The sequence below is a fragment of the Anabrus simplex genome, chromosome 12 (assembly GCF_040414725.1).
Source record: "Anabrus simplex isolate iqAnaSimp1 chromosome 12, ASM4041472v1, whole genome shotgun sequence".
In the NCBI taxonomy this organism is placed as follows: Eukaryota; Metazoa; Arthropoda; class Insecta; order Orthoptera; family Tettigoniidae; genus Anabrus; species Anabrus simplex.
In genome coordinates, this window is record NC_090276.1 from 20,871,964 (window position 1) to 20,884,466 (window position 12,503).

Genomic DNA, 12,503 nt, shown 5'->3' on the forward strand with positions numbered 1-12,503 from the left:
CGAGCTGGAGAAATTTGATTATGATTGAAATCTGCAGCACTGTCTAACGTATCAACAATCGAGACACGACAATAAGTCATAGGACCAAACTCGTTGATCTCTCCAAATTGAAGCATGATTGTGCTATCTGTTTTATGATAGGACTTACCATTTAGCCACCAATTATCCTGAAATGAAGGTCTGCACCATCATTAGAATTGCCTCCATATTTCGATATGTTCCGAGGCCAAAATGTTATACATTTGAACAGCTTCCAGTTTTTCCTCAAAGGAAAGAGTGTCCAGGTTTCTGGATTATCACTCGCATCCATATGGAATAATTAAAGAAGAAAGTATTACAGTTAAGTTGAAATTAATAGATTATATCTGAGGACAGCCAGATAGGACAAATATGTAAATACCAAGTGGATGTATTGGGAAATGAAATGTCCCTCACTAAATTGTGATGATATGAGTTACAGATATAAGAAGGCAGTAACAGAAGAGAAATTTAGGAGCAGGGATTCTTAAGTAAACAGGTAAGAAGATGACTTATGGTATTATTACTTAAGCCTAAAGAGGCAAGGCAGAGGCAAGAAATTAAAGCGGAAAACAGAAGAAAAACAGAAATATGGTAAAAATTATAGCAAATGCCAGAAAACACCTTACAGTTTGAAATAATGGGCTACACTCCGCAGTACTGTTCAAATATTAACAATGCCCCTTAGTGCTATTCGAGGACGATTGTTAACTTCCAACGGTATTTCACCAATATCCCACAGAATGGCTGATTGACGTCTCTCTTGCTCTCTACCCAAGGAACTACCACGAGTTTACAGGAACGATGATGAAAATGGCAATACGTTACTTCCCTGCTGGCAAGCAGTCAGAGACGTTCCCATGGTAGCCTGTAGGTTCGTTGTCGGTTTGTCGGTCACTCAATGCAGAGTGTGAGACCCACACAAAATAGTAATTTTCTCCATCATTTGGAGAGTAAGCGAAATATTGTACATACATAACAGAAGTTGTTTATAATGAAGGGACATTTTACATATAGTCCACGGATTTTACAGAAAATTAATAGTATAAGAGAAAATGGAAGAAAATTCTGGTTTTCCCATACCCACCCCCTCCCGTATATTCAGAGATTTTTAAATCATATGCACATCAAAGCCTTCCCGGGGATAAGTATACTCTAAATATGAAGTTTGGTCAAGATCTATCCAGCCGTTTTGTCGTGATATTGGAACAAACAGACACGAGGAATAAAAACCACTGATATGTTCTTGAGTTGACCTAAAATGGATACATATCTGAAAAATTGGCAAAGTAAACAAAATTACAGACAGCTGACCCCCTGCAACTTTATTTATATATATTCACACTTTATAATCTGCTAACAGAGAAGAGACTTGCCATAATTTATACGGAATGAAAGTGATGTTCTTGTATTTACGTGGGTTGATTCACAATGAAAGTAAAAATTAGGGTAATTGTTGCCTCAGAAACTTTGACCAGAAGAACTGGAAGCAATAGTCAAAGATTAATTTAGCCCAGGTTAATGGGACGGTTAGTTAATGAGAATGAGGGTGTGTACTTTGGCATGTTTCATCATCCATTACATGGTCGCGCACACCATGCACTCCCATTCGTTATGCGTCAATTCTCACTTTGCTCAGTTCAGTCTGGTGCAGTGATGTTATCGTTTGATTTGTTCCAACTTAATCATTTCACTTTCATCATCCAAACTGCATTGTACCATGCTTCTGCACCAAGCAATATTGTATCTCAAAGCGACAGTGAGCAGAGTAATTATAAGGGATTGATAGAATTATAGGAATCCTCACATGCATATCAGTGGAAAGATGGTGATTTATACCATCAATTTACAAAGTAAACATAGCTAGAATGCAGTGCAAATTAAAGTCTATATGCTCTCAAGCAAAAAAGAGATCAGACTGTTTCAAACTCCACAGAAAAAAAAAAACTGGAAACATTGATTTGAGCTGATTCATACATAAAAGGAAGACAGAGATCTTCAGCTTCATCTTGACAACTTTACATCAGTACAAGCTAGAAGGAAATGAAGTTCGGCCTTCAGAGATCTATACCATGCATGGAAGTCAGCTTCAAGGGTTAATAACTAGTTCTGAAATTGGATTTATCTAGTTATCTAATTTTTTTTTTCTTTGCAGCCCCACTTCACTTACAACTGTGTATACAAAGCTGCTAAAATTTTCTTTTTCCTTTTTCCACCCTCTAATGGTTCCTTCTGCGATGCCACCCTTTTGACTCAACATTCTTTACACAAAGTTTATCACTAACACAATATATGCTTTCTTTTTTTGGTGACATCATTACACGTGCAGTGAACTCAAAGCCAAAAACTACACAAATTTGTGATAAAGACTACTATACTGTACAATTTTCATACAATGCAGGGGGAGTAATGGCTTTTCTTTTTGGCAGTCAAGGACACCACAGTGTGCTTTGGTAAGAATTCTAACAAAAGTAAAGGCTGTAAATAGCTTTGGCAGTTGTTTTTTTCTGGTTGCTTCTGTGAAGTCCCAGCCCCTAAAGGCTGTATTGTTTCCTCACAGCTGAGAATTTGAGGCGACGACAGTAATGTCGAGCTATGGCAGAGTGAAATGACCACAGACCGAAAAACACATTAAAAACTTCACTTTCTATTCTGGGAGACATGTTATATCTGAATCTGTGGTATGCCATTTATACCAGACTTTTTAGTATGGGTTGGAACAGATACTGTTCATGTTTATCACTCTACATCTCCACCACTGACAGATCTTATTGACTAATCTCTCTTCTTTCCATTATCTTTCTTGCTTTTTTCCTCATAGAATCTTGTTCCCCACTGTATAATATTCCCATTTAGTGCATTGTTGTAATTGGACTTCCTTCTTGCCCTTTCTCTAAAATTGTAATACAAAGAATAGCATTATGTTCTTTCAAAGATATGGTATCAGAGGTACAGATCATGTACAATAGGAGTCCAATGATGAAGATATATAAGAGTGTCTACCCTGAATGCCCAGTATTAGTAGTATTTAAAATTTAACTATGTCCGACTCGCTGGCTGAATGGTCAGCGTACTGGCCTTCGGTTCAGAGGGTCCCGGGTTCGATTCCCGGCCGGGTCGGGGATTTTAACCTTCATTGGTTAATTCCAATGGCCCGAGGGCTGGGTGTTTGTGCTGTCCCCAACATCCCTGCAACTCACACCACACATAACACTATCCTCCACCACAATAACACGCAGTTACCTATACATGGCAGATGCCGCCCACCCTCATCGGAGGGTCTGCCTTACAAGGGCTGCACTCGGCTAGAAATAGCCACACGAAATTATTATTATTATTATTATTAATTTAACTATTAGTATGCAGACTGAAAACAATATGGTAATCTTCAGCAGATTGTTAAACAAAATATATTTCCTGAAGGGCATTTTAATGTTTATTGCAAACAATTTCAAGAAATACTCATATATAGCAAACACATGGAGAATAATAACTTACCAGTGTATTAAAGCAATTGCGTGTAGCTATTTCTAGCCGAGTGCAGCCCTTGTAAAGCAGACCCTCCAATGAGGGTGGGCAGCAGCTGCCATGTGTAGGTAACTGCATGTTATTGTGGTGGAGGATAGTGTTGTGTGTGGTGTGTGAGTTGCAAGGATGTTGGGGACAGCACAAACACCCAGCCTCCGGGCCATTGGAATTAACCAATGAAGGTTAAAATCCCCGACCCGGCCGGGAATCGAACCCGGGATCCTCTGAACCGAAGGCCAGTACGCTGACCATTCAGCCGACTCGGACAAAGCAATGATAGAATACACATGAAGGAAGAGAAATATCACAAAAATCCCAAGATTTATTATTATCTCTCATTAAAGGAAAATAAGAGGAATCAGGGCCATATATAACATTTTTGCCAGCCCAGACACACACACACACTGCCTCCTAACAAAATTGTCGGAATATGTGAAAATAATTGAAAGGAAGGCAGTGAAATGACTAATCAACATTATGATACATTCCCCCCTCTAGCAAACTAACTTCTTCTTCTTCTTCTTCTTAATCTGTTTACCCTCCAGGGTCGGTTTTTCCCTCGGACTCAGCGCGGGATCCCACCTCTACCGCCTCAAGGGCAGTGTCCTGGAGTTTCAGACTTTGGGTCGGGGTATACAACTGGGGAGAATGACCAGTACCTTGCCCAGGCGGCCTCACCTGCTATGCTGAACAGGGGCCTTATGGAGGGATGGGAAGATTGGATGGGACAGGCAAGGAAGAGAGAAGGAAGCGGCCTGGCCTTAAGTGAGGTACCATCCCGGCATTTGCCTGGAGGAGAAGTGGGAAACCACGGAAAACCACTTCGAGGATGGCTGAGGTGGGAATCGAACCCACCTCTTCTCAGTTGACCTCCCGAGGCTAAGTGGACCCCGTTCGAGCCCTCATGCCACTTTTCAAATTTCGTGGCAGAGCCGGGAATCGAACCCGGACCTCCAGGGGTGGCAGTTAATCACGCTAACCACTACACCACAGAGGCGGACTAGCAAACTAACAAATATGCAAATTGTCAAAAAATTAGGAGAGCTGAAAGAAGTTGCGATTTTCATGTCAAATCAATTTTTATATTTAATGATTGATTTTATGTGTTAGCCATACAAAACCAGCTGCAAATGTGAGACTTTGTTAGAGGGTAGACATTATGTAACTAATAAAATCTAGACGAAAACTTCAGAACTACAAGCTCTCAAGTTCATCACTTTTGCTAATTTGGCATAGTGGCGATGATATTGCCAGATAAAATTCCACTATTACAATACACTGTTTGTTTATTCTTTTCAAAGTAACATTATTTTAGTAAAATGGAACATGTTTCATCCCATTGGAACATCTTCAGTCATAACAGTACGACAAAGTATTCACAGAATAAAACAAGGATGCGTTAAAATTCACACGCTAAAAAAGCGCTGGGTAATTCTTGATGTGTTATGTCCAGTGCCGATTAAAATGTTACTGTTGTCAACTTGCAATACTCTTGACAGTAATTGCACTGTTGACGAGGTTGTCTTCATGCTTTTTGATGAGCAAAGCCATCAATTACTTCATATTCTAAGGATTTTAAGATTTTTTTTTCAATGCGCAGGAAGAAAAACTCCTGTAAGCTTTTCTTAGAAAAGAGAAGAATGGAGATATATTTTGGTTTGTCACAATATCAAAAATTAACGTTCCACTGAACTGTTGAATATAAGGGTGCACAGGTACAATTGTAAACTCATGTCCACATACAGGTATACATTTTTCAAAACCTTTTGTCAAATCAAAATGTGTAAAACAGGTGTTACTTGCCATTGAAGTAATATACTGTATTAGTGGTTGAACGTTGCATTAACACATCGAAGATTTTTGGTGACACAAGAATGGGGAAGGGCTAGGATTGTGAGGGTAGCTGCCATGGCCTTAATTAAGCTACAGCCCCAGCATTTGCCTGGTATGAAAATGAGAAACCATGGAAAACCATCTTCAGAGCTGCCGACGTGGGATTTTTACTCACCAGCTCCCGAATGTAATTTGAAGTAATATGATCTGTTCCATAACAATAAGGAAGTTACAAGCATAAATTCTGCACGTGACATGAAAAGATTGTCTGGTTGGACATCAAACATCAATATGTATCTAAACTTAACACGTTATTTAAGTAACTGAACATTTTTTTTAAACTGTGATAACTTGCATCATGAGTACAAATAATAAATTTATTATTTATGGCATAATAAAAAAATCTTGATTTAAAAAGTATCTGCCACCTCAGGCCATGGCTCACGTTGGCGATGTGTGCTGCTATGGGACAGAGAAGGGGGAGGCACAAGAGACAGAAGACAATAGGTAAAAAGAGTACTTTTCTCATGTAAAGAGTGATCAAAAATGATTAACGACTGTATCTTCTCATCGAGAAGGACTGGAAAGCAGTTGATGCTGAAGTCTAAGAAAGTACCGTACTTAATATTGTATGAGAGAACTGAAAATGGAACTTGTATTGAAATACATAGGAAAATACAGAAATAAGTGCAAAGATCAGGTTAATAGAATGTCTAAAGAAAGAGTTCACAAGCAGACTGTAACAGACCACTGAAACAGTCTGCAAGAAAAGAAGCTTGTATTTTTTGTATGTTGATATGATCATAGTCTGAACAACAGGGACGTGAATTTTCATCTCAAGAGTCCCACATACATTGCCTGAAATTTGAACATCAGTTGCAATGGACAGTATCAGTCTGGATGATACTGATGATGATGGTTCATACTTTCTTTCTTTCTTTCTTTCTTTCCATTTTATATGGTGGGCAAAATAAAATTGGCTCAGAAAATATTTACAATAGGACTGACGCAGGATCGACCCTTGTCCATCACAGAAAATGCTGGAAACCGTGGTATAGATGCACCAATCGGTTATAACTTTATATATTATATACTATAAATTTTACGCTGGGCTGAATGGGTCAGACTGTTAAGGCGCTGGTCTTCTGACCCAAACTTGGCAGGTTCAATCTTGGCTCAGTCCGCTGGTATTTGAAGGAGCTCAAATACATCAACCTCACGTCGGTAGATTTACTGGCACATAAAAGAACTCCTGTGAGACTAAATTCAGGCACCTCGGCATCTCCAAAAACCATAAAAGTAGTTAGTGGGAAGTAAAGCCAATAACATTATTAGTTTAGAAATTTATTAATTTAAATTAGTTTTGGTAGACTGAAGGACCTAAGAGTTTAAAAAAGAAAAAATGAAGTAAGTTTTTTCACCTTGTGACTTCACTTTTCTACCAGTGAGTCTTTTATTTAAAAAATATATATATATTTGTAAACATATGGAGCAACAGTAAGATGGAGCAACAGAACCAGCTTTATGGTTTGTCAAACCATGTGCATCCAGGCCATGCCATTTGGGCTCATCAGTTCGACTGACGTGCCTTTCCAAGACGCTGCTTAGCAGTGGCTGCACAGTTTCACCATGTTAGCAGATAAGGACTGGAATGGCCAAAATGCTGATTCTACTGCTGTGATTTTTAGATATGAAATAACTAAAAATATTTCAATTTCTCTTTTGGATTGAAAAAAGAATCAGTGGACATCCTCTTGCATTTTTTTAAAAACTTGTTGATTTTTTTAATTTCCTGCCCTCCAGCCTCTCATGTTCATGTCGCAACCATTTATTCTTCATGTTCATATTAATCCTGTGCTTTGATATTCACTAATATTATGTGTAAAATGTTGTTATTTGAATGAAGAAAGTAAAATATCCCAACTTACATTACAATTTTTGCAAGTTTTTTTTTTCCTTCTTGTTTTTACTAACATGGCAGTCTTGCATTGAGCATAAGGTATAGGAAGAGATGTCTGGGCATCCTTTAATAAACCACCAAACCTCTCATAACACATTGATTATAAGATATGCTTGGCAACATTTCTAACTTGAAATAAATTATTCTGCACATTACTTTTTTTCTTCTAAATGGCATTTTGATATAGATGAATATCTGCTTTCACTACTTATTTGCACAACAAGTGCTTGGCCTTGCTTCATAAAGCGAATTTAAAATGTTCTATATGCTTGGTTATTATTATCATTCTAATTCAAATGGTAAAAATTTTGGAGGAATATGATGGTGAAACAATTATGGAGGCAAGAGTGAAGTTGCCAGATTATGTCTCATTTTGTTTAATATTCCTGTAGAACAGGAGCAAATAAACACGTACAGAAATTTGAACAGAAAATAATCAGCCACATCTTAAAGGGAGACATATAAAGCTCTTAAATTTGTGCTTGATGATATAGTAATCTTAATCCAGCTAGCAAAGTTTATGAAAGTGTTAGAGAAGGATATAGACACAGTCTGTATCACAGAACAAACCTAGATAATAAGATGTAGAAGAATGAATATTGATTCTTGGGTAGTAAAATAGCAAGTGCTGTGTCTTGGGTTACGCTGAAATAAACCAGTGTATCAACTGGATATCACACCATCTATCTTCCTCTTGCTGCAATATGTGCAGAATTCTTTGAACAATTCAGTGATTTTTAGTTCTATGAAAATAACTTCTTTGTCTCTGCTATGTCTAATACAGACTATAGCAGGTGATAAGAAATGCAGTACTTATAAACTTTAAGGGATTATAGAAGAGAATTAAATACCCATTTCATTTTTGCATGGCTTCACCTCAGAGTGTGTGCAAAGATGGCTTTTAAGTTCTTGAACTGCTTCCCATGTGGAAATTCTCTATTGCATATTACATACAGGGGTATGTTTTTGCAAAGAAGGACTCTCAACCCTCCCTGGGGAAAAATGAACAAGTGTCCAGAATGTAATAATACATTTTTGCGAAGTGACGATCTCAAAAGACACTATTGCACCTACTCAGAGGTGAGACTATCCGACATGCAGTAATACGTTTTCACGAAAATGACTAGTAAAGAACCTATATAAGAATGTTCCTCAGAACCAGCTCACCTGATGAGTTAAACTGAGCATTGTCCCTGCACTCCAGAAGGCCATAGCCCTTAGGGGATTTACAAGGATTTATTTATTTATTTATTTATTTATTTATTTATTTATTTATTTATTTATTTATTTATTTATTTAAGTACCCATAGTTTGGAAATTGATAATTGAGGTAATTTGGCTTGTTTGAGAATGAAAATATTACACTTCAATTTAACTGTAATCCTTCATAAAAACTATTCAAAAGCCCAGCCTCCTGCTAAAATAGAAGCCCATTCTCCTGACCTCACTCAGCTTGACTTTTTTATGCACAGGCACTTGAAGAGCTTGGTGTATGAGACTCCAATTGAACTGGAGGAAAAGTCTGTTGCTCGGATGTGTGCAGCTACTTCCTCCCAACAGCAAATGCCTGGAGTCTTGCCAAGGACATTGTGCAAAGCTTGTGATGCAGCAGTAGGCCACACTTTCAAACAGATCTTATAAAGGATTACAATTAAACTTTTTTTAAAAATAATTTCCTTTATGTCGCACCAACATGGACGGGTCTTATGGCGAAAATGAAATAGGAAAGGCCTAGGAATAGGAAGGAAGTGGCCGTGGTCTTAAATAAGGTACAGCCCCAGCATTTGCCTGGTGTTAAAATGGTAAACCACAGAAAACCATCTTCAGGGGTTCAAACCCACTATCTCCCGAATGCAATGTCTTCGTTCTGTGAGCAATCCTCATCATTTTCATTTCCCCTTGTCCAGCTCCTGCCAGCCCGGGGTGTTGATGGCACTTCTCCACTGTTGCCTCTCCTTCCACCACTCCTTTTCAGTAATTGTATTCCAATCCAGTCTGAGCAATATCATGATAAAACCCTGAAAACCTGGAATTCAGAATCCAAACTGCATAACTGCAATGATATCTACCTTCTGTCAGGTAAAGATATGTACCCAGTTATGATGATAATAGCAGTACACATCTCTGTTTACCCAAATAATTTGAACTTTATTTCACAAAGTCAAAATTTTCTTAACTGGGACTTAACCAATCACTTTTTTTTTCTTTTAGATAATATATTAATACTAATGTGACAGTTTTAGATGCTAATATGAAATTTGTCAATATGAAGTACTTGCAGAATTTGAAATAAATGAAAACTAAAAAATATAAAAAATAAATGTATCAGCTTCCTTTCATATTTCAATGTCAAAAATAAAAGAACTAAATGAGTTTAATGCTAAGACAGATAATTATAGTTTAGGATATAAAAAGAATTATTCATTTAGCTCAAAAATTGACAGAGTTGTAAAGCCTCAAAATATGGGTGCGAGATCATACCGGACTGTCTTGTAACGAGTGGAGAGAGGCTATAAAGATGACTGCTAATGTTTCTGCGGTGCGCTCGGTGCCAGGCAGATCCCTGGACTACAACCTCTGTCGGCATTGCCACGGAGAGAAAGAAACTCTTGGTCATGTCCTGGGATTCTGCACACGCGGGGAGCTCCTAAGAAACACGCGACACTACCAGATCAGATCCTTCATTGCCGAAGAACTGAGAAAGGAGGGGTTCATTGTACATGAGGAGGTACACGGACTGGCCATAAATGGTAGTTCGCAGAGAATTGTTGACATCATAGCCTTTAAAGACAACAGTTCTCAAGGATTCATATTAGATCCGACTGTAAGGTTCGAGCACCATAGCGGTCAGCCAGAGGAGGTTAATCTCGATAAGATTAACAAATACAAACCCACTATCCCTTATTACAAATCTAAATACCACCTTCAGGAAATTGAAATAATAGGGATAATGGTTAGAGCTCACGGTACCATACCTCGTCACTTCGTCACCACATGGAAGCGCTTCCAACTCCCAATGAAGCTCATCCGCGAAATAGCAACCCTCGTCCTCTGAGGCTCCATCAAGATCCTGAGGCACCACCTCTACATCTAATTTTGAATTTTCTTTAATTAATAGATATTTACAGAAAATTGATATGTTTTACCTTGTTCTTAGCGGCAGCCTGTAAATACAGGAGGTCTTTCCAAAATAAATGGAAATTATATACATTACAAATATAGGCGTGTTCAATGTGTTAAGACATATTTGTATTATTCCTTCTATCATCCCTAGACGTTTTGAGTATTGTGGATTTTCTTTTTTTTTTTACACCCGGTATATCTAAACTACTAGGAAGATAGACTAAAGTGTTGAATAAAATTACAGGTACTTCTGTTTTGATAAATAAATATTTCTTGATAAATAAATATTTCCTCATAAATTCCAGATAAATTTCTTTCTAGGAAAAAATTTAGGATTTTCTAACAAGGAATTGTTAACCAAGAAATATTCATACATGTGCAGAAACTGGTTTCATAAATTATCTGTTCATAATTCTCCATGAAGGAAAAATATTCAAAGTAACTGTTATTTTTGTAGTTCAATAATGGAACAGAAGAAAGTATTTCAGTTAACATATGATATTTTCTTTTCAGTTCCAGGGTTCAGTAACACCCCGCTGCTTACGCCGAGCCGATTCAGGAATGCCCCATGAAGAACTTACTCCACGTTCTGATTCTGTGAGTACGGAGAGCTCTGGATCTGGTGGGTCACCTCCGTGTGGAAACCACAGCGAGACATCGAGTGGAGTCCACTCCAATTCAAGTTCAGAAAACCATAACAACCAGTTGCAGTCAGTAAGCGAGCAGGATCCAACCAACGCTGGTCGGAAATCCACCAGCGTCGACGATCTCACCACTTCATTGGAACAGCCTCGTGTCCAACCACCTTGGCGTAGCTTTTCCCTCCAGAGAAATGTGATGCCACCCACTTCTACATCCCCTGCTGTTATAAACCCTCTGAAGAATTCCTATGGAGCACAAAGTAGCTGTGTAGTTGGTACAAACAGCAATGGACAGCCAATTTATTCTTTTGGTAGTGTTCTTATTAAGCAGTACAATGGTCCTGTGAATAAACCATCCTCTAACAGTGTAGCTGCAACAGCAGCAGCACCATCATCATCTACTAGCACAAAAGAAATGCCCCCACCCAATGGGTGCCCAGCGGTGTTGCTGGAAAGTGCAACCGAAAGCACCGTTGTAATACGTAGAAAACAGTCGAGGCCAAAGACTACTGATGGAAATCCTCAACTTGTGATGAAAGACGAACCTTTTGGACGTTCTACAAACATGCGCATGACGTCTTTCACCGATGACGGTTCTCGACCGACAGTGGGAGAGGCATTCCCATCGTCGTCCTCTACCCTGCCACATTATCCCACTCAACCAATACCCGTCACTGCTGTATACCCTCACTGTTCTACCATGCCTCTTCCCAGCAGCTCATCTGGTATGGTTTCAAGCGTTGGTGCAGTGCATCCTGGAAACAACTCAGCTGCATCCACAAGCTGTAACTCTTTCCAGAGGCCGCACACGACCATACCCACACACCACAATGGAGTGAGACTCTTTGCCGGACCTAATCCGTTCGTCAAACGTTTCCCACCTTATCATCATCAAGGCGGAATGTTGAACGGCCGTCCTCCGCAAGTAGTGCTTGCACCCGTCGGAACGTATGGTACGATGCCGGCAAGCTCAACCACTGGAAATGATATGGTCCAGGGTAGCAACCTCACGGGCCATCACACTTTCCCCCACATCACGCCGACAGTCAAGTACAACCCACAGCAACATCTCCACAAGCAGGAGAGGGATTCGGCCAATTTTTCGATGGCATCCAGTGGTGATTCTGACCAGTATCTGCCACACAACACATGAGACGATAGAAAAAATTGTGACCGTTACAGACATGTTGTTTCTTAAATTAAGTCGATGTATATATATTATGTTATTAATACCAAAGGTATAAAAATTTATAAAAGGAAGCATTCACTACAGTAAATGTTGGATTCTGAAAAAAGCGAAATATTGTTTAAGGCGATTTTTAAGTTTGGAAAGCCAAAGCTTGGATGGATTACCTATATTATCTGAGGATAATTTAGTGTTATATCTGTCTATTAGTGTG

At 38.8% G+C, this 12,503-nt stretch overlaps 1 protein-coding gene across 1 annotated transcript in view; it reads left to right on the forward strand.

Annotated features, from left to right (window-relative positions):
* Positions 1 to 12,256, forward strand: part of tinc (tincar) — a 203,633-nt gene extending 191,377 nt beyond the window's left edge. The window contains exons 9-10 of the mRNA XM_068229790.1: positions 10,976 to 11,374; positions 11,432 to 12,256. Coding sequence (XP_068085891.1) covers positions 10,976 to 11,374; positions 11,432 to 12,256 — 1,224 coding nt within the window. The remainder of the gene's footprint in view (positions 1 to 10,975; positions 11,375 to 11,431) is intronic.
* The last annotated feature ends 247 nt before the right edge of the window (positions 12,257 to 12,503 follow it).